The sequence below is a fragment of the Eleutherodactylus coqui genome, chromosome 1 (assembly GCF_035609145.1).
Source record: "Eleutherodactylus coqui strain aEleCoq1 chromosome 1, aEleCoq1.hap1, whole genome shotgun sequence".
Classification (NCBI taxonomy): domain Eukaryota; kingdom Metazoa; phylum Chordata; class Amphibia; order Anura; family Eleutherodactylidae; genus Eleutherodactylus; species Eleutherodactylus coqui.
In genome coordinates this window covers 344,702,065-344,725,734 of record NC_089837.1, presented here as the reverse complement: position 1 = coordinate 344,725,734, position 23,670 = coordinate 344,702,065, and the positions used below count along the sequence as shown (strand labels likewise).

The window sequence follows — 23,670 nt, the reverse complement described above, 5'->3', positions numbered from 1 at the left end:
GTAATCCTTTTTCTCGGCAACCATCAAAACATTGTTTCCACCTTATATTGATAGATGCAATATATTAAACTGATGACGTAAAGTAGGGTATTTTTTAGAGATGAGCGAGTATACTCGCTAAGGCACATTACTCGAGCGAGTAGTGCCTTAGCCGAGTATCTCCCCGCTCGTCTCTAAAGATTTGGGGGCCGGCGGCGGGCAGGGAGCGGCGGGGGAGAGCGGGGAGGAACGGAGGGGAGATCTCCTCTCCCTCTCTCCCCTCCGCTCCCCGCCGCAACTCACCTGTCACCTAGTGGTTTTAAGTCTTGCCTGGGCTGACCTTGCCATATGCAACTACAGTGCCCCACTGGCAATGCACCTCTACAGATTAATATGAACTAATATTTATTTTCCTGTTCTTACTAGCGAAGAAAGACTGTTATTATTTCTGGTAGCATGCAAGAAAACATCTGGAAGATCATCATCCGGGTCAAATTCGCTTGTCACTGTATTGAGAATATATGTTGAGTCATTAGAGTCACCTGTTTCTTCACTCAGGATACTGAAATCAGAATTTTAGGTATCAAGGAATACCATATTTTGTATACGTTCTGACATACTGCTGGGGGATAGGTCATCACGAACAGACCCTATTCATTCTGTCAATGGTATTGATGTTTGAGGATCACTTGAAAGAGTCATACTGGGAATATCAATGTAATCAATTTTCTATCATGGAAGGTTTCCTAACTGCATCCTACTCAAAAATGGTTACATAAGACAGTGTTAGTGACCAAAAAGATAGAAGAATCATCAAGATAGAATGCTTTATTCTTTGGTGCCATAAGACTTACAGTTTTATCCTGACTAGTTACAGTTAACTTACTTCATTAATGCCCACACATCAATTTCTTCTGTTTCTTTAAAACTTTAGTTTGTAGTTTGGCATATTCTTCCCAGGCATTGGATCAGTATGAACAGATCAAGATTTTATATTGATGAAAAAATTTTTGATTATACCTTATCCACTAATTTTAGCTTTGTAGTTGAAATTCCTCTATCCATGGGCTGTTTACATGGTAAACAAATCACCGTTTCACAAGAACTTGTCTCATATTCATCATAATCTTTCCTTTTTAGAGCTCGTAAAAATACAACAACTATGGAAGGGTTTGTTTTTCACTAAGGACAGCACAAAGTACTGTTTTGATTTTGCAATACACTTTGACATTTGAACAGATTGAAGGTGCATTGCCAAGTTTGTCACTTTTTCGTTTACTTGAAGTTTGGATACTTCCCTACTCATTGTAGTCAAATAACATCACTGTGTCCTGAAATTTGAGAATTACTTCTATTATTACATTTACCATCTGTCTGATTTTGTGAAATTGAAGCATTATTTGCTTTTTTTGCATTTCCTTTTTTTATGAATTTACTTGAAAAGAAGTTGTTTTTAAATATCTCCTACATTCTTCAAAAGTAGTGATGAGTGATTACTGGAATAATTGGTTCATGGCAGGATGGGGCCGATTTCACTAAAATCATCATGAATCGGGATGGTCGATTCCAACTTCAATTAAAGTCAATGGGAATAAAAATCTGGTTCAGTTATTTGCCTTCCAGAAGGTTGCTAATGCATTCAAAGCCCCCTTAATTACATGAAAATACATCCCAAGGGGGTGCAGAAGCCAGGTGAAATCCATGCCTGATACACACTGGCAGCGGGGCAGGCAAGCACCTCTAAAGCATGTTGTGCAAGGTCTGGCCACTGACATACTCTTGGACCATCATGGATAAGTGCTGCCTGTGACTGTCAGTCCTACCTTGTGCTGTTGCTGCAGGCTGCAATAAGCTACAAAAAACTATGCCCCATCTCCGTTAGACTTTCCCTGCCTGCAGTGGCACTGCTACTTCAGCGGCCTCCTGCTTGTCTGCCATGAGCCGGCGACCATGGGAATATGCTCTGATTAAGCTGCTTAACAGTGTCCTGAAACTGCTTTATCTTGAGTTCCCTCTCCAGCACTGGAATGAGATTTTTTATTTTCACCTAGTAGCGTGGATCAAGGAGAGTGGACATAAAAACATATGCCTCAAAGAGCCTGAGGGTGATGGCCCACATTCCACGGAGTCCAGCCCTAATAGCATCCTCTGGCTGGATCTACCATCCATGTAGAATAGCTGAGGTTAGTGATGGATTGAAGGAACATTGTGTAGCCCCCTCCTCTGCATCTAAAAATATATGATTACCCTCCTCTTTCTCCTATTCTTCCTTCTCCTGCTCTTCCCCCTTTATACTTCTCTTATGGTTGCAGAAACGTGTTGTAGAGAACAACCGCTTTTCTTGCCCAAAGTCACTTTCAGTGTTGTGTTGAGTAATGGCGGACTGGCTAGATAGTTGAGAGATTGGTATCCCCTCCTCCTTCTCCTTCTGTGACAACAACATATCATTGTCCCTGAGGCCCTGTACTATCAGTTTCAGCAGGCAGACAACAGGGATAGTCATACTGATCAGGTTGTCATCACGATTGATAATTTTGTTCGCTTCCTCAAGGAAGACTAAAACAACACCCATGTCTTTGATCTGAAGCCACTCTACAGGCAACAAGTGACGGACCTCCATATGGCATACATCTGCTAATGGCATATATCTGGTATTCCATGATTACTCTCTGCTGTTGGCTTAGCCTCTGCAATATCTACAATGTGAGGTGTACACCTTATATTTTTCTGTGACACCCTACTCAATGCCTTAGGAAGCTGCTGCCCTGTGATAGCCACCGCTTCCTCCCCCCCCCCCATGCGAGCTGCTATGATGATTCCTCCTGCCTCTTCATGTTAGAGCAAGTACTTCATCCTCCTTCACCTCCCCTTGCTCTTCATCGTCCTTCTCCTCCTGATTGTATTCTATGTTACATTGAGCACCGGGAGCTGCCAGAGTGGAGAGCGAAGCAACTAAGAGCCTCAGCCTATATGAGACGTATCCCATTGTAGGGAAATGTTGCAGTCTTCTGTTAGTGGTATACATCTGGAGACCTCTCAACATATGCTTCCAATGTAAGCTAAAAGTGTAATGTAAACAGGGATTTTGTGTAGTGACCAGGACTGGAGATGACAGTTGAGTGGCTGAGGTCCAGGTCACTTATGATACTGACTGGAGTTCCTCTCACGGTGGTGACTTTGTGTCAAGCCCGTCAGCCCTACAACAATATTTAAATTGGGTACTGGTGTATTAGTGCACTGGTCTGTGCTCCGTGGTGTAGGTGTTATGCTGGTAGTGCATTCCCCATAATAGTCCAGAGAGCCAGTAGGAGAACAGTTACACTCAAGCTTACTTGCGCAATAAGCTCAATGGTTACAAGGCATCCAAAATGAAATTAGAGTTCTCTAACATCTAAATGATCTTTATTTGAAATGCTGGCAGTATTTCTCCTTTCTTTTACTCAGCACTCAGAGGCTATACTGTGAGATTTTACTTTTTATGTTGAGGGATTCTTTTATTGCTGCTTTCTTTCTAGCGCTACCCCTCTGTCCTTTGCTTACACGTTACCCTTTGCTATTGCATCATTCAACATTGTCATCTGGGCTGACTCAGGTATGCAACACGTCTCGCTGCCTATTCTCTGACTTCCGTATCCTGTACCTGCTTGTTTTCTCATTCTCCTTTACTTTACAGGTCCTTGCTTTGCTAGTTCCTGTAAACTGTGAAAATATTAACTCTCTAGCTGCTGTACAATATTTTAGGAGGACAAGCTACCGCTTACAATCCAACATGAAATAATAATGTAACACCTTAAAAAACAATATTATGACATCATATTCTACATATAATCAGATGTGAATAATTTTAGGATACTAAATGCCTTCCTGGTTACCACAATAGCATCATGTTTTTAAAAACCTGGGAGGACTGGGAATTACATTTACAAAAAGTGTAACACTGTATAAAGATAATGACTTGTCCAGATAACTGAGCCAAATCTAATTACAGACAAGAAAATTATGTAAAAAAAAACTGGGTGAAACAGATATTAGGCACTAATAGAATTTTCTGGGGTCGTCATAACTTTTATAGTACCTCTTTTTTTACTACAATGCTCCATTTAGATTAGCTAAAGAAGTGTTATTGCAGTTTTGCAGTGGCACGAGTAAGATTCTACGTCCTGTAGGATATGTTCACATAGTTGGGAAATTATGTCAATTTGACACAGCAGATTTCACTCCTTTAAATAAATTTCTAATGAGAATATGTTGGAAAATAAGAGTGGTTTCACGTTTACGTCGGAACCTCCGGCCATATGTTCTGTCAACGATGTGGCATTTTTTCTTCTGTTCCAAGCTGGCCAACTAGGTAGAAAGTGGGTGGACCCCATTAAAGTCAATAGAGTCTGCCCAGCGCTGTTCAGTTCCTTCCAGAGATAGAACAGTTTGGCCATGGGAATTCCCTTTACTTGCTCCCCAAATGGAGCAGAAAAGCAGAATCCCCAGCGCAGATGTGAAAGCACCCTTATCTATTAACCTACATAGTAAAAAATCACCAATATTAAGTGTCCAGTCCTGTTAAATGTTGCCACATTTTAGAATACACATACTTTGAAAATCCACTCCAAACAGGGATCCTAGTCACAGGCATGGAACCTTACAACCTCACCCTCCCGGATAGTCTAAACTGACAGGTCTCTCCCTATTAACAAGCTGGTAGCGACATTCAGCATCAGTGTAGCTAATCCAAGCAGGGAGGACAGTGGGCTCTGCCCTGCTGACCACAAGACCCATTCGGGGTAGATTTCAAATAATACATAATGTACACCCCTGACTCAAGTTCATGCTAGCCGTAGTTAAGGTGTCATGAACTTGTTGACGGGTTCTTTTTAAATCTTTAGCCCATCCATGCAAAGATATGCCAGGTCCTCTATAGTGAAAGATGCTCTTTGTAAGTGGTCTTTGTCCTGGCAAACAGATGATGATCTTGAAGTGACAAGAATTATATGTGCGTTGCGAGCAGACTTGCAGTATATTCCATAGGGTACATTCAGGTTCATAGCTAACTATATAGTTTGTTGGTTGGAATGAGGACTCACGGGAAAGACTAGTCTTCTAATGTCTCAATGTTTTTTTAATTAAAACATCTATTGCGCTGACATTGGGTGTCATCATATTTGTAGGAGATGTTGCTTCTTGTCTCTTTTCTATATTTCATATTTTGTAATTTCATTGTTGTTAAGCTCTTTGTACATCGATTGAACTCTACAAATTCAATTCAATAAGAAGTCATTTAGGAGTAAAGTTATTTTCTCTCACTGCTTGGCTAGGATTAGCTACTTAGATGTACAATGCTCATATACAATGTACGTGCTTACCTGCGGTCTGGTAGTATTGGAATTCTCCAGCCTTTTATTTGGCTTAGTTTTGAGTCCGACAGTTCAATGGATAAAGGGAGTTTTGGTACCCATACAGTCATTTCTAATGGTGCACTGAGATGTTCATAGGTGAAAATTGCTTGTGCATTCATTGATCCCCTCGTCTCCTTCCCACTAACAAATACATAATCACAGCTACTTGACACCTGTTAACAGAGAGATAGCAAAATTTATAAGAGGTACAATTAAGGATCCACATTTTACTTAATTCATTACCCTTGAATAGAGAGCATTTTCAATGGGGTGGCTGAAAACATATACTTTTACTACAAATTGCTACTGTTTTCAAACTGGTTGTTATTATTCATGTGGTTTTGGGAATAACCAACAGATTTACCTATAATATCATGTGGCCATTAACAATCAAACTGAAAACCAATTTGATTAGTGGTAAAACTGTTGGCATATTTATTGGCTTCATTACAAGCAGTGGCTTTACCCTTATTCAAAATGGCTGATTATCATTATGATTAGAGATGAGCGAACGTACTCGGTAAGGGCGATTTCGCAATCGAGCACCGCGATTTTCGAGTACTTCACTACTCGGGTGAAAAGTACTCGGGTGCGCTGTGGGGCGGGGGGTTGCAGAGGGGAGTGGGGGGTAGCAGTGGGGAACAGGGGGGAGCCCTCTCTCTCTCCCTCTCCCTCCCACTCCCCGTTGCAACCCCCCGCTCACCCACAGCGCACCCGAGTACTTTTCACCCGAGTAGTGAAGCACTCGAAAATCGCAGTGCTCGATTGCGAAATCGCCCTTACCGAGTACGTTCGCTCATCTCTAATTATGATCACTTGAAACCGAGAGAATCTTAACCCTTTGAAGACCAAGGGAAATATTTGTCCCATAGTTTTAAACTGTCCGCAAATTCGACTCATTTCCAGTCCTGAAAGGGCTAAAAATAATTGGCCATTTGTTGATCTCTAATGGTTTTCATAAACAGAGTTTCATAAAAATCTGTAAGCAAAAATAATCTAGTTAGGTTCGAAAGGCAATTTTGGTCATAAAACCGCAAGGCATTGCAAAAAAATGTTTCAAGCAGTGAATATTGGCCTCTAGTAGATATTGAAACAAATCACTTTTTCCTTTTAAATGGGTTATCCCACTAAAAGAAATGATCACCACTCCACATGACTAGTCATAGGCTTCCCAACTCTGGGACCCCTACTGATCATGAGAATGGGGGTCCTGAGTTCTCTTGTATAAATGTAGTGGTATTCACTTGTGTACACTAGTATTCTCTTTATCTCTAAGGAACTACCAGATATAGCTAAGTACATCATTAAGCCATCTCTAGCAATCCCATAGTGATAAAATAAGCAGTATTGTGTACAGATGGCTAGACTTGGGGCCCCCATTCTCTAGCTGGAGGCCTCATAGGTGATACCAAAGCAATCAGACACCTGTCTTGTGGATGGAAGAGAAGTTCTTTTGGTGGGACAATACCTTTAAAGAATGGTAGAATAGCATACCTGTCCACAAGTTATTACTAGTATTACATTCTACTAATTTGTATGATAAAAGACCCTAAATAATTCTAAGTACATAAGGCTAACTAACATTAGGCATCTGCTGAATAGACTCCAATAAAATAAAGCTGAAACAAAAATCTAAACTTTGGAACTTTGATTTCTTCTAGTAGGGTGCAACAGTAAGAGAAGCAGTGATTATATATATATATATATATATATATATATATGACAATGAAACATCCATTCAGCTTCTCATATTTTCTCCTCCTCTTAAACTTTCTTAACTGGGCGAAATCTCCTCGATTGCATTGTAGAGGCATGTCTATATATAAAGCATCTTTGCTACGGCTAAGCTAGCGATATAAAAGATTTCCCCTTCCTACAAATTGTAAGATTGTGGTAGTTAAGGTGATTTTATAAGTAAATCCCATTCAGACTGTTATGATTCAAGCCCATTGCACAGTAATGTCAGTCTAAGAAATGTACTTTTCAGTAAATGCTGTCATAACAAAATGTGAATGGGAATTCTGAAAAAGCTTTCATGATATTTTATTTCATCAATTTCTTATGTAGTATAAAATGTTATTAAATATACTAGAAGAACATTTAAAATACGGGCTTTCTTAGATCTGAGATTTGGGCACCTTTGGAAAAGTCCCTACGAGGTTGTAGTATCCTAGTTGCAGCTCCGTAGATGTAACACTAATAGGCATTTAGGACATGGATAGTAGCAAGCAGGATCTCTCTTTTCTGAAAACTAGACTGACCCGATGTCCGCTACCAAAAACATAAAAGGTTTGAAAAAATGGTTGCAAAAGTTTTAGTATGGCGCGATGTTGACCTACTGGAGACACACATTCGCTTGCGATTATTGGCTCTGCATTGTCAAGCCAAGAGTTCGGCTTGAACTGTTCGCCATCCACGGCTTGGTCTTCCATGTTTTGGGGACATGGCAACAGTCAAACTGGTAAGTACGTGAAATGAATGTCGCTGAGCAACGCTTGACTCTCCCTAACAAATCTAATGACACCAAAATCATCCACCAAAGGTCACGCAAAGGGGTCAAAGTGTGGGGCAAGAAAAAGCCTGTAGGCTATTTTATATTAGATGTGCTCCAGCAATTAGTGAAATCAGTATAATTAGCAAGGGATCCCTGGATAATAATGCTACCTTGCAGACCACCAAACCCAACTTGGTCTTGCATTAAACTTCTCATCTATGTACTTTTAATAGAGAAACAAACAGGCATGAAAATCACCCATATGAACATTTAATGCCATTTAGGTTAAAGCTGAAAGCTCTATGGTTGATGAATGACTGACAAATGTCCTGAAGCTTAACACTATCCTTTTAATAGCATTTGGTGCTTTTAGGTCACCTATGCTCACCTTAAGGCTTTATTCACAGCTAAAATTTGCGTTTTCTCGCCCATTCACACAGCCGGTTGCGGTATATATATGCTGCAGCCTTTAATTCCTTCATTCGGGATAAACCTTTGGAAATACTTCTAATGTTTCACTCAAGCCAGCGACATGTTTTAGCAGTGCTGGTCACTGCTAAACTCCCTCCCCCTGCCTTTTTCAGTAGCTCTCATAGAAGCCTATGGGAGCCGCCAGCGTAAATCCTTGAAAGATATGGCCGTCAATGTCCTATCTTTGCCATCTGGACGTTTTTACACGGCTAATAATCAGCCATCTGAATGAATGCATTGGAATACTAAGCTTCCGACGGTCGCATTTTTTTATCGCAGCTAAATTAGCAGCGTAAAAACTGCTCGTGTGAAAGAGGCCTAACTATGGGCGCTGTAAGACGGAATGATTTATCAGTCAAACAAACAACTGATGTCAGAGTTCGCCCGTTCAGTCTATTTATACAGGCAGATAAATTGTTTGCTCACTGAATCATCCAGTCATTCCCATTCACTGAATAAGTGAATGAGAAAGACTGAGCGATTTGCAAACAATGATTTTCATGGTTGCATTAAATGAATGATGAACAATACGCGAACAAACTATCATTCATTGTTCGATCAATGGCTGCGTTTATACTAAATGATTATTGTTCAAATTCGAACAATCCAGCTATTTTTTTGATGAATGATCATTCTGTCTAAATCACATGTGTCAAACACAAGGCCCGCGGGCCGAATCCGGCCCGCTGCCTTGTGTTATGTGGCCCGTGGCGTGCCGACGGCCGCTCACCACTGTAGTGATTACCAGCTGGGGTACCGCAGCTCCCCGCTGGTAATCACACTGACAGCGCTGATCCCTTCTCCCCTGAGTCCCTTGCTCTTCAGTTCCGCAGGAGAGGACTCAGGGAGGAAGCGTGCCGTGCTGCTTACTGATGTCAGTGCACACCCGGACGCATATGAACTTTTTCCACAAGACTTCTGCACTTGTCAGCAATTCCAGCAATCTGATTGGGGAATCAGCCAACCCAGAGAACCAAACAACCAATCAGGTTGCTGGAATTGCTCAATAGTGCAGAAGTCTTGTGGGAAAAGTTCATATGCCACCCGGGCTCAGCACGATCCGAGGAGGAACGGTGCTGACAGCAAGGAGGAGGTAAGCATATGGCTGGGGAAGGGGGGTTAATATTGTTGTTGCTGGGAGAAGGTTAATAATGCTGATTGCTGCCGGGGCTGAGGGAGTTAATATTGCTGGTGTGTTGGGGGGGGGGGGGGGGTGTTAAATTGTTGCTGGCAGGGGGTTAATATTGCTGCGGGGGTCGGGTGGGGTGGTAATATTGCTGGTGGGGGTTAATATTGCTGCTGGGAGGGGGTTAATATTGTTGCTGGCAGGGGGTTAATATTGCTGCCGGGTTGGGAAGGGGAGGAGGGGGGGGGGTGTTAATATTGCTGCTGGGTGGGTGGGGGTTAATACTGTTGCTGGGAGGGGGTTAATATTGGTGCAGGGGGGAGGGGTTAATATTGCTGGTGGGGGTTAATGTTGCTGTGTGGGGGGGTTAATATTGTTGCTGGGAGTGCGTAATATTGCTGCTGGGAGGGGGTAATATTACTGTAGGGGTCGCTATTACTACTGGGGCCACTGTGGGGATCGCTATTACTAACTGGTCTACTGTGGGGGTCAATATTTTTACTAGAGCAACTATGAGAGTCACTATTATTACTGCGACCACTATAGGGGTCACTATTTTTACTGAGGCCACTATCAGAGTCACTATTACTACTGCGACCACTATGGGGGTCACTATTAGGGCTCGTTCACACGGGCGTAATTGCATTTCGGTCGCACAAATACGCTACGTATTTGCGCAATCGAAAATCGCTTATGCCTGCGTATTTGGGCACGCAGAAAAGAACGCAGATGGGCCCCTGAGATGGTGCGCAAATATGCATTGAATACATAGGCTTCCTGCGCAGTCACCACGTATTTGGGCGGCTCATTCACTGCAATGGCCTATTGGGGTGCGTAGTACACAACAAACTAGGTCATGCTGTGTGAGAATATACATCATGTGAATGAAATCATTGACATCAATAGCTTCTGTTCTCTGCATATTATGTATGTAAATACGCTGGTGTGAACGAGCCCTTACTGTACTGTCTTACAATCGGCCCTTTGAAGTTCACCAAAAACCTGATGTGGCCCCCGGTGAAAATGAGTTTGACACCCCTGGTCTAAATGCACCTTTAAGGGTAAAACCTTTATCTTAACCTTACAGCTTGGAGTTTTCCTCCAAAGACTCATTAAAGGTTCACTGTTGGGATGGTCCACACTCCCTCCTTCTTGAAATTATTCCTCTTATATTATTTATTCATCTCCAAGTGCCAGCTCCCCTCCCTTCCACATTAAGGATCTCTTGCATGCTCCACCTGGCATTACCCTCTTCTTCTCCCTTAGGGTGCCGGCATAATTCTGCCATTTTCAATTCTGCATCAAAATCCGCACGTTAGCGGTGTTGATTTTGGTGCTGAATATTCCGCAGGAGGGCATATTCCGCACTGCTGTTGCGTAATATTTCGCCCCGTCTGAAAGCACCCATAGATGTTAGAGGCTTTATACAAAATATTTATTATGTTACACATTATACGGTGTAATATTATTATTTATAGCCAATGGTAAATCTCCATTGATATATGGTATAAAAATATATCTGGAAAGTTCTTCATATTTCTTTTTCTGAATACACAATGCACAAAATTAAATTTGGATGCAGTTAAGAAAGCTACAGCAACAAGTCATACTCCCTGTACTTACAATGTGATAGGTTGAAAAATAAATTAAAAAGAGCTTAACTGTAAGTTTATATAGCATGAAGCTAGTTATCAGCTGAGTCATTAAAGAGGTTGTCCAGGGTTAGAAAAAACATGGCTGCTTTCTTCCAAGCATGGCACCAGCTTTGTACTTGGGTTGGATTTGGTATTGCAGTTCAGCTCCTATTCATTTCAAAGGAGCTAAGCTGCAATACCACACGCAGCACTATAGACAAGGGTGGCGCTCTGTTTGGAAAAAAAGCAGCCATGTTTTTCTAACCCTGGATAACCCCTTTAATGTATTGTTATTAAAGTGCCATTTTTTTATTGTAATGCAGATATTAGTTTAAAAAGCACAGGAAAGTACCTTTTAATCCACCTCTCATTCAAATGTATATGATGAAACTAGATTGCATAGTATGAACTGAGAGATGTTCTTCCCTTTGTCTCTGCAGCAGCACACACTCTGATAAGAATAATACATGTAAAGTCTGCACAAGACATTATCCATAGAGATTACTGAAAGGAAAGAAGATTTCTTTGTACATATAATACAATATACTGTATTAGTAGAGGATGTGCAGGTGGACAGAGGAAAAAGGGGGCCTTTTATTGTCTAACTGAACAGGTATCTGCAATATTCTAGAAACTATGAACTGAGGTTTATTAATTAGTAGAGTTTGATTGTTTAAACATTGAATGAGGCAAATCAATGGGGATAGGAAGCTTTCTACAGCTGCTCTCCAAGCACTGTCATCAGGATACAAGCAACTCAAACTAATTCTATATCCAGCCAATAACCCATGGAGAATAGTCCAAGGCAGGGTGCCCAACTCCAGTCCTCAACGAAGTCCAACAGGTCATGTTTTTAGGATTTCCTCAGTATTGCACAGATGATGTAATTATTGTCAGTGCCTCAGACATTGCCACACGTGTTCTTACTATAGGATATCCTGAAAACATGACCTTGGGGGGTCCATGAGGACTGGAGTTGTGCACCCATGGTCCCAGAGAATATAAACACCTTTGGGTGGAGCATTTTTTCAACCATTTGCACCAATTTCACAGTGAGATCATCTAATTCAGGTGAAGTCTAACTGACTCTTTGTAGCCTGAAAGCCATGTATGAGTAGTGAGTGCTCTGAATTTCAGTAGGAACATTGAATGAAGTGCTTCACATAGATATTTTTGAGCAAAATCCATGAATATATTAAAATGTAATTATGGTAGATGTTGAAAGTATGCAGACATTTTTTAATTTAATTCCTAGAGATCAAACTTTCAGATGGAGTTGTTTCCGAATTTGTGGCTACAACAGCCTTTTCTCATAGAAGACTGATGACAGAAAAACCACACTTGGTCCAAATAGTCTGCCCCTATATTATCTGCTTTTTGTTTTTTATCTTAGGATAGATATCTAGAAATCTCATTTGGAAATGCTAGCCACCTGATTTCAGAACATGATTATGAGGATTCTGTTTTTATATCCCAAATGGTATAATTGGAATTAGTCACTGATATCAAACTAATAACGACCACTTGTCCATAAGTATGTATGTATGTGTTTGGGTGCTTCTCATGCTCCGCCTCTTGTGACGTCATCACAGGTCCTACAACATATAGAAAACACAGAGCCTGACCGACAGAAGAGCAACAAAGTTGGGACAAATATAACAAAATGAGAATACAATCATGATGTTATTATCTCAGACACAACTCAGCAGTCCTGACAGAAGACACCGACATCCGCCACCACAGAAATCCGGTGGGCTGAAAGACCTGCGGTGACTTCACTGCTGTGGGAGGAGCCATTGTGCAGTTTGGTAGGAAGTACTGTATACTGAATAAGCCAACAGCAGCCACCGGGACCTGTAATGATGTCATTGTCATGTGATCACAAGGTCCATTCATGCGAATTTACGTTGTGCCCGAGTGAACGTAAAAACGCATATGCTCGTGTGAAGGAGCCCTAAAGGCCATGTGGTTTTAGATAAACATGCTGCCATTAACCATAGACAGTCAGTAACCACTAAAATCATTAGTGAGCCACAACCAATCACAGCCGTCTAACGTCCCAATCTCAGTGGTGTTGTGAATGCTTCATGGGAGCACACTCCCTTCCAGCTCCTATAGAGCCCCTAGTCCAAAGCTGTACATTTGAAAAAAGTGTCTGGTATTAATGGCTTTTGGGTTTGCATATTTTGTTAAATACAAGTATTTGGCATTTCCAGACATATTAATTTTTAGTATGGACATATATGATAGTACAGGATCAATGTTACTATTTGTTCCCATGTTATTTACCATTTGTATCATGCTTATATAGAATATGAAAAGGAAACTTAAAAAAAAACAAAAACAGAAATTTGCTCAAAAAAAAACCCACAAAAACTCATAAGCTGATATGGTGAGAAAGTGTGAAAATATGTATCAAAAAGATGTTAACCATAATCGAAAGTCAAAAGCCCAAGAAGAAATGTGCAGGTTTAAATACATTCTTTTATCCAGCAGCTATTTGTACTCAGATCTTTCCATTTAAAATGCGCACAGAGAGCTAAGCCTGATGCATTAGTTTGACCTTAAAGGAGACCTTGCTAATCTCAGTGATGAATTGACAGCTTAGTTAAACAAGTGGAAGCAAAGTATTTTAAGTTCAACCTCATGTGATTTAACCCTGTATATAGAGCAATCACAGCACTGTATCAGGAAAGTCGCTGGTATCCATGGATACTCATTATCATTAAGGACATGTTCTAATAGTGGCCAAATGGAAGCGATTCCAGTGTAGAAGCAGGCAGGTACAAGCGGCTCGAAGATGAGACACTTAGCTGATATTGTGCCAATTACAGATCACTGCCGCTAAACTGCTGAGTGACCTCATATCTTTTAAAACTGACACACACCAGAAACTGTGGCTGGACTTGGGAATTGATCATCATCATGCATTATAATGAAGTCGGTAGACCACAGTGCTAATAAGGTGATGCATGAATAGTGTGCGACCTTCCATTAATATAAGAGCACTGGTTTTATCTCTTCTGATAACATGGTAACATTAGAGCAGATGCAACAGAACTCAATATACTGTATTTTATGTGTTCTGCTCTGCACAGTGATAACTGCCCGAGTTAACCCGTTAAGTACCAGCCATTTTTTTGTTTTTTGTTGTTTTATCCCCACCTTTCAAGTGTTATGATCAGCAGGAATTCTGCTGCAAATGTCCCAAAGTCGATCCAGTAGGCCTCCTTCACACGAGGGATGCGTTTTCTTGCCACCAAAAATCCCGTTAATGAAGAATAGCCGAGATCAAGTTCCGAGCTTTAGCCACGGTTTCTTGTCCATCCACACAAACGGCGTATTAGCAAAAATATACGCTGCAGTGCGGAAATCCCTCTGTTGGCAGAAATCCTCAGAAGGACTTGTAATTAGAGATGAGCGAACGTCCTCGTTTAGAGCAATCGCTTTTTTCGAGTAACTGCCCCCCGCTCCACCCCAGCACCCCCCGAATCTTTTCGCCCAAGTAGGCAGTTACTCAAAAAAAGCGAGGAATTGCCCTAAATGAGCACAGTCGCTCATCTCTACTTGTATAGGCTCAGTCACACGGGCGCATCGGCCCCCGTAAACAGGCACCGATGCGCCCGTGTGACTGAGCCCTTCCTGCAGGAGGAAGACGGCCGTACCTCAAGACTGACGTCTCTCTGCAGCGCTGAAGAAAGAACATATGACCGGCAATGAAGCCGGTCACATGCTCTTTTTCCCGGCGCTGCAGAGAGACGTCCGTCTTGAGGTACAGCCGTCTTCCTCCTGCAGTAACACGGGCGCCGATGTGCCCGTGTGACTGAGCCCTAATAGTTAAAGGGGTTGTCCGGCCATAAACATCAGGTCTCATTACTTCTGTTTGCCCAATACAATGCACTTTGTAATATACATTGTGCATTGTAAATTAGGCAAACAGAAGTTATTCACTTACCTCTTGGCTGCCCCCCCCTGTGTTGCTCCTCGGTTGCCATGGTTCCTGGTTCCGACAAGTCTCTTCTCCTCTTCTTGTCGGGACGACCGGGGACGCGCCTCTCCAGCACAGCTCTGCGCATGTGCAGAAGTTCAGCCTGGGAAGCTCAGTTCTGCCAGAGGAGGCGTGGCTGCTGGCTCTTCAACTCCTAGGTAAGAATGAGAGGAGGGGCGGGCTCTCGTGGGGGGGGGGGGGGAGGAGGGAGGGAGGGGGGAGGATGGATGGATGAATGGATGGATGTGTGCAAGTGGCTGTCAGAGGTCCGGGGGGTGGGGGGAGGGGGGGCAGCGGCAGTGATGTGTGTCTGTGCAATGTCAGGATGGATGGATGGATGTGTGCAAGTGGCTGTCACTTGCACACATCCATCCATCGCCCCCCCCCCCGGACTTCTGACAGCCACTTGCACACATCCATCCATCCATCCTGACATTGCACAGACATACATCACTGCCGCTCGCTCCCCTCCCCTCCCCCCTCCTGACATGAGTGTATAACTCAGTCTCCCCTGGCCACACCCCCTCTGATTATAGTATGCAGCAGGGGGCGGGGCCTGGGCGGGGAGAGACTGTAGAGCAGTTCAATAGAGGTGGGCGTGTCGTGGGCGGGGCTAGGACGTGAGCTGAGGGAGGCCATGAAATTTTGCCTGTTCATGTCTCTTACTACCATCGGGAGCGCGCACACAGAGGCGCCATCTTTGAAAGCTACAATGAACATCACAGTCTAAGGTAATAAACTGACATTGCAGCTGATCTGCCGGCCGGTTTGAGCCCCTGTATGCTGTCTGTTACTATCCTTACTGAAAGGAAAGCAGCAGCATTATAAAAATTTTTACCCTGTGTGGCCGGACAACTCCTTTAAATAGAGCCAGCTGTAATCTTTCTACAGAATTGGACACAGATAAACTCCCTTGCCCTCCCATTTTTTTCCAGCTCCCATAGAAGCTTATGGGAGTCTCCAGAGGATCTCGTCAAAAGATGGGCAAGAACTATCTTTTCTGGCTGCGTATAAAATCGGTTGCTGTTTTTGATTGCCGATGTCCTATTATTTGAGGTGCAACCTTTTTATGTGGCTACAAATTGCTCATCTGAATGAATACATTGGATACCAATTACAGCTAAATTACCTGAGTAAAAACACTTGTGATAATAAGGCCTTAGAGCGGCACCTTAAAGGGATTTTTCTGCACAAAAATACATTGATTTGCACTTTTGCTAGTTATCCCACTCACTATCATTTTAACATAAGTTGTTGAAGTATACTGATCATGTAAGTGCACTTCCATAATGGTAAATGCAGTCTTTATATAACTGTTAGTGGGATTGGCTATAAATGTTTTATTGCCCATCTATATAAATACGGCAAGGATTTACATATATGTTTTGCAACTTTTTCTTATCATTTATGTCAACATTTTGTGCATTGCATCCTTGGTTATTTCTAGTGTCTTGTTCTCGTCTAGCATGCCAGCTTTATTTGGCTGCTGCGTCAAACATATAGAGTTATATAATGGGCATGGAAAGGCTAGTTTGCCAGCACAATAGAAGGAGATCCAGAAGTCAGTATGCCCTGAAAGAATATGTAGACAAGGATTTATCTTCAGGGTTGCTAACCTGTTTTTTTTCTGGACCAATCATGGCCATCCAACCAACATTTTTTTAATGGAAAACTATAATAAATAATAACGGTGATAAGTAATGTATGCCTATATCTCACATGTTAACATGAAACCATTAGCAGCATTTACTGTGAACTGTAAAATGATGGCAGTTACAATCACAACAACCTGCACAAGCTCTTCCGATTTCAAAAAATCAGACACATATTTATTTCTCTTATTTTGTACAAACAGTGCCACCTTTGTCCATAGGCTGTGTGTAGTATTGCAGCGAAGCCCAATAGACTTAAATGAAGATGAGCTCCAATACCGGACACAATGCTAAAACAAGAGGGAAGCTGTTTTATATTCTACAACTATGAGTTCTACAGTGACACTACAGAGAACTCAAATTATTATATGGCCACATGGAAATTCAGCTCTGCTCCATCTATAGGAACACAATGAATTTCAATGAATTGCTTTCACAATATATTAATGATTTGCCATTCATTATGCTACACCCATTGTGTTATTGTCTCTGTGCTACAATTATATTATGCTACTCTCTGATGTAATAAAAAAGTCAAGTAAGGCTGGTTTGGTTTCACATCTGCTCTAGAACCTCCATCCAGATGTTCCGTCACAAATCCGGCACCAAATTCCGGAAGATATAGCACTGCATGCAGTACTTTTTCTTCTGGTCAAATGCTGGGCAGCTGAGCGGAAACTGAACGGACCCTATTACAGTTAATAGGGTCCGTTTGGCGCTCTTCGGTTCCATCATAAGATGGACCTGTTCGGCCAGACGATTACCGATTGGAACAGGAAAACGGAACCCTTGAGTGCCTAAGGGTGCTTTCACATCTGCGCTGGGGAATCCACTTTCAGGAAACAGGAAATGTGAATCCCTACGACCCAACGATTCTGTCTCTGGACAAAACTGAATAACGCCGGGTGGACCAATTTACTATAACAGGGTCCGCCCAGCTGCCCGGCTTTTGGACGGAAGAAAAAGCGCCGCGGTATTTTTAGCCACATCTGTGACGGAACCCCTAACCAAAGGTTCTGATCCATGAAACTACTGATTTTCAAAGTGGCTATGTTTAATAGGAAATATGTATCTAATTTCAAACAGCGAAAAACCAGCAACATGTTTGTGAAATGAGTCTACTTAAGGAGCTCGGTGTGGTGCATGTTTTTGGAACAATTAAGGATTCCTATCCTGCGCTCAGCTGTCACTTTATGCACAGTGGAATTTATTTTTATTGATGATTCGTGTGTATCTGAACTGATATTAGCACCTTCTGTAATTTATACTTCCCAATTGGAGTAACTTACAAATCATTCTTATTAATCATGCTGCTGTCCGTGAAATACAGCAATCCCTAGCCATGAATATTCGTGAAGCAGCAGGAACCGTTAACAAGCCGAGATGACCATGGTCATGTTCATTTGTAAGCAGAAATAGTAGGTTCTGGAATATTTACACTGAATCCTCGTGTCTCATAACTTCCCTGGAGTTTTAAGATTCAATTTTAGTAAGTGTTCTGCTTTATACTTAGTTCACATAATCATATTAATGCTATTCTATTATCCAGTGAGGGCTATGATAGAAATAGGTGGATATTTGACATAGTTTAAGAGCAATGATCAATGACAGTCATGGTAACTCTTATCTAGCTAACCTACCAGAAGAAATCTATGTAGGTCAGCAACCTAGAGATTAGAAAGACTTGACAGTGTGATTAGGACTGCAGAAAAGAAAATGTTGAGGCTCTGAAATTATAGTGTGCCCTTAGCCCAGCAGTGATGTGCTAACAGTCTTGAGAGCATAATTGGAAGAAAGGCTTGTGCATTTACTGAGTGTGTCCTGTATAACAAAAAGCACCAAAAGAATGCATTGAAAGCTCCAAGTAAAAAAAGCATTAAATGAGGCGATAGAAAGGGAGACATAACAAGTTAAAGGCTTAATAAGCCAATCAAATAAAACTATATGCTGTATTAGACAAGTATACAGTGTTGTGCGGAAGTGCTTTTACCTATTTTTGAAGATTTGTCACTCCAAATATATGCAAAAATATTCAAAAATCTCTCGGTACTGTTGTATCTTGTCTCCACTACGACTAGGGGTGGAGACATGCATTGGGCACTAAGCGTGACAGACATGCTCCCAGATTACGCCCCATGATGTCAATTGGCTGCTGCTGCTGATGGCACTGTGTTCTGCAGGAACCCCATCATCAGTACCGTGGGCATATATCTATATTCCACAACACTTCTGCTTGATTCACAACCTGATTGGTTGTTTGGGTTGGCTGATTCACAGTAATTGGTTGTTTGGGTTGGCTGATTCACAGTAATTGGTTGTTTGGGTTGAATTGTGTACCGTAGAGGCCATGCAAGGCGCCCACAGCAGACCAGCGTGCCTAGGAGGAGCGGCTTTCAAGAGGAGAAAGAGGACGTGGGACAGGGAGGAAAGGCATAGGCGGCGGCGGTCCCCAGCTGAGCGGGGTCAGCAGAAGCAGCTTTTCAGAGGCCTCTGCAGTAGCAGAGCGGTACAAGGTGCCCGCCGCTCCCTATCTGATTGCGGGGTCCAGAGGAGCGCCTTCGGGAACCCCGCACGTTCTGTCCAGCACTACTCGGGCCAGCGACCTTGTCAGATGGGGTGTCGAAGCAGCAGCAAATCCACATCTGGGGGCATTATGTCCTCACTCCTTGTCAGTGATCCAGCCAAACCCATGTCTCCACCCCCTAGTTGTGATGGAGACAAGATACAACAGTACCCCACTATTGGGAATCATTATGGTTGATAGTTATAATAGTTACTGATTCCAGATGCTGGTACATGATATAACACAACAAGGACGTTGGGGTGGACAACTGGTCAGAGTTGTCGCAAGGCAAGTTAACATAGCACATTTTTTTAAGAAGTGGATAGAAAATGCTAGAATAAAAAAAAAAAACTTCCATAAAGCTTCACTGCATGAATATGGCCTAATACTGATACAGTAAGGCATACACCATGTTCCCAAACAAGGCACATCTCTATTGAGAGGTATGACATGTGCTACTCAAGCATGCCAGTCTGTACCTCTATTCAGAAAACTGGCAGAAAATGTTGCAAATCAGTTGCATAGTGTGCGACTTGAATAGAATAACCCCATTTGTCTCATAATGATGATAAAGAGGTAGGTTTCAGAGAAAACTGGCAAAAACAATGTGGTATGCGTGGTGAATATAAATTGTATCATTGCAATTGGGGCAAAAATAACCTGGCATAACTGCATTGATTAATCTTCTAAATTGTCTCCCTGCACATTGTGCATGTGATCGCTCAGCCACTCACAGGCTTCAGCTGCTATAGAAGAATCATTGCTGGAGTCTGTAAGTGACTGAGCGATCAAATGTACAATGAACGGCACACGATTGCTGCTTCTTCCGGGTTCCCTATGGTGAGCACCAGAGCTGCAACGTAGGACAGGGAGCAGCCGGGATAGGTGAGTATTCAATTTTTATTAATTTTAAGTTATTTTAACTTTATTTTTAAGTCCAGGAAACCCCCTTTAACATAAATTGAGGTATTTTTTTTACAAACTTTGAGATGGACAACAACCAATGGCAAGGTCCGGGCATAACTATGTTCTGGATGGTGAGATCTCAGAAAAAAATGATTGAAAACTCATGATATTCAGTATTGTAAAGAGCACAACATACTCAGCAGTGAAGTTACTATATTTATCCCCTTAGTGACCACCCTATAGTGTTTTTAGGTCCTGCAGCTGCAGGACGTGTACGGAGGGAGGTAGCGCCGCTATCTCCCTCCATACAGCGCGGGCGTCAGCTGTTTATTACAGCTGACACCCGCGGGCAATAGCCTCGCTCGGCCGTTCAGCCGATCGCGGCTATTAACCCTTTAAATGCCGCTGTGAATTCTGACAGCGGCATTTAAATCCCCCGAACGCTGTTTGGGGGTCCTGCACGCCCCCCCCCCCCCCCGCGGTGAGATCGGGGGATTCGTGCAGGTGTCATGGCAGCCGGGTGCCTAATGAATGGCAGACTTAGCAGACTGCCTATCAAGCTATCCACACAGGGTGGCTTGATAGACTGCCTGTAAAAAAGCAGTATGACATAATGCTATAGCATTACATCATACTGCAGGAGCGATCAAAGCATCGCATGGTAAAGTCCCCCAGGGGGACTTCAAAGTAAAGTAAAAAAAAAAGATCAATAAAGTTTTTTAAATTGTAAAAAAAAATAAAAAAAGTTATAAAAGTTTAAATCACCCCCCTTTTGCCATATGCATTATTAAAAAATCTAAATCATAAAATAAAAATATGTATTTGGTATCGCCGCGTCCGTAAAAGTCCGATCTATCAAAAAGTAGTGCATTATTTTTCCTGCACGGTGAACGTCGTCCAAAAAAAAAAAAAAAGAATGCCAGAAATACACTTTTTTAGTTACCCTGTCTTCCAGAAAAAATGCAATAAAAAGCGATCAAAAAGTTGTATGTATTCCAAATTGATACTAACGGAAACTACAGGACATCCCGCAAAAACTGAGCCCTTGCACAACTACGTCGACAGAAAAATAAAAAAGTTATTGCGCGCACAAAATGACCGCAGAAAATAATAAAAAAAAATTAAATATCTTAAAAAAAAAAAATACAAGTACTACAGCAAAAAAAAAAACTATATAAGTTTGGTATCGTAGTAATCATACTGACCCCTAGAATAAAAATATCAGGTCATTTTTATTGCAGTTTGTGCGCCGTAGAAACAGGACGCACCGAAAGATGGTGGAATGTCTTTTTTTTCCATTTCTCTCCGCTAAGAATTTTTAAAAAGTTTTTCAGTACATTATATGGTACAATAAATAGTGCCATTGAAAAATACAACTCGTCCCGCAAAAAACAGACCCTTATACAGCGACGTCGATGGATAAATAAAGGAGCTACGATTTTTTAAAAGGGAGTAGGAAAAAACAAAAATGGAAAAAAGCAAAAAAGCCTGGTCACTAAGGGGTTAAATGTTGAGTTATCACTCTATAATCACAGTCAATTTCCTGAAACATCCAGTTTTGATGAGTATAATTTATGCCAGGTCTTATTTGGCCCCATGATTACCTAAAATGCCAAGGTAGCAGCTCTCAACCGCGGCGTCCACTGAACACCCCAACAACAGTGTTGATTAACACTAATTTCCCCCCTCATTTCTCTTCCCACATTACCTTGATGATGTCCTCATTACTGGATTTACACTCTGTAAAAGAAGTAATATCAGTGATGACTCCAGATACTTCAATTGCCAGAACCTTCACTGGGATGGCCACTGTCCGGCCTGTTAGAATAGCAGTGTTTATTATCTCAGTGTCCTGAAAGTGAAAAATTGGGATTTGTAAGTATTTGGAAACCCATGCATCAAAGATATAATACAAGAGCAGAAATAAACATATAAAACAGACACCAAATAGAAACAACCAGCTCCAGAAGCACACAGAGAAAAAACAGAAGAAACATACAAGAGTCAAGCAAAGTTTTAATGGGAAAAACAGAGGATGAAAGAAGATGTCTTACCATTGCCAGGGGAACTATAGCTCGAATATCCTTCTGGATCACTGTCAGTTCTGTCACTGCTTTCTCCATTTCAGACAGGGGTTTTTGACCTTGATATTCTAGATGCCACATTATACGCCTTTTAACAGACTGACTTGTGAAATTCTCCATCTCGAAGTACAGCTGCATTATGGGGTTAATAGGTTCATCAGTCCTAAATGTACACAAAAGGAATTGGGCAATTATAATGGCTTCTTAATAATACATCGAAATGATCACAAAATCCTAAGTAATCATGTAAAGCCCAGAAAATATTTAATCAAATACTAATCAAAAATATGGTATAACAACATACCTATCTTGTGAAAACTTTAATTTATTAGGCTTGATAGGAAACCCAGTGAGCACGTCTTTAAAGACAAAATACATGAGTAAAACAAATCTGTCAGATATCCTATGCAACGTAATCTGAGGCCAGAATAGGATAGAGGGGAGGCATATAGTTTTCTATCATTTGATTTGGTTATGGGTTACTTTGACTGTGCCACCATAGACTCTATAATGTATTTTGTAGAAAACCTGATTTTAAAGTTTTCAGCGAGTTTTCTAAAGTATAGCAGGTTCTCCTTTCCCGTTCATTTGCTGCTATTTGCACCCTGTTTTATGTCTGTTAGTTCAGAATTTTAGGCGGTCTTCCCCTTTTTTCTGCTGTTTGAAATCCACTTTTTAGGAGAGGGCGTGTAGCAAACCTAGTGTTCTACCAGTAGTTCATGTCCTGATTTCCTTGCCGTGACTTCCCATGTTTCATTGCACAGTTTGTGGTCCAATCAGCAGGGTGGCAATATCTGTGCCTGTGTGTGTAATATGTGCAGACACATACATACACACACATGCTGTAACAGCAGGAGAGACAGACTGTGGAGAAAATTAACACAGTGTCTCTAGATCTGTCAACCTGCAGCCTTTGAGAGCACAGGAGCTGCCTGTGAAGATAGTCCCTCCTACTGTTGCAATGGAAACAAGTACTTGACCTACTGGTCAAATACGTGTGATTAATCCTCTGCTCTGTAGTTGCTCAACTGCTTGTCCCATGCATGGGTAGTGTTAAAACTAGATCTTTACAACTCACCCAGCATTATGCAAGTGGGAGTAACATTAGAAAGCCAGGTATGCACTCTGAGTGCATTAGTTGTGGGGCTATTTGGCATTACCATGCTGTGGAAATGCTCTCATTCCTACAAAACAGTTAGGCACTGAGCATATTGAGGAAAGAACAGGGCAATACCACTATGAGACTTGTAGTAAGAATTGGGAAGAAAGCTCTTACATTATTCAACATACCATGCTTCCCCAAAAATAAGACCTGCCCCGGTTTTCGGGGGGGGGGGGGGGGGGGGGGGGGCGGGCTTGAAATATAAGGCCTCCCTCAAAGAG

General features: G+C 41.9%; 1 protein-coding gene across 1 annotated transcript in view; it reads right to left on the bottom strand.

Annotated features, from left to right (window-relative positions):
• Window positions 1-23,670, bottom strand: part of TMEM132E (transmembrane protein 132E) — a 457,158-nt gene that overhangs the window by 48,409 nt on the left and 385,079 nt on the right. Inside the window, exons 4-6 of the mRNA XM_066576251.1 lie at window positions 22,258-22,450; window positions 21,912-22,055; window positions 5,337-5,542 (exon numbers count right to left, since the gene is read on the bottom strand). Of these exons, the coding sequence (XP_066432348.1) occupies window positions 5,337-5,542; window positions 21,912-22,055; window positions 22,258-22,450 (543 nt within the window). The remainder of the gene's footprint in view (window positions 1-5,336; window positions 5,543-21,911; window positions 22,056-22,257; window positions 22,451-23,670) is intronic.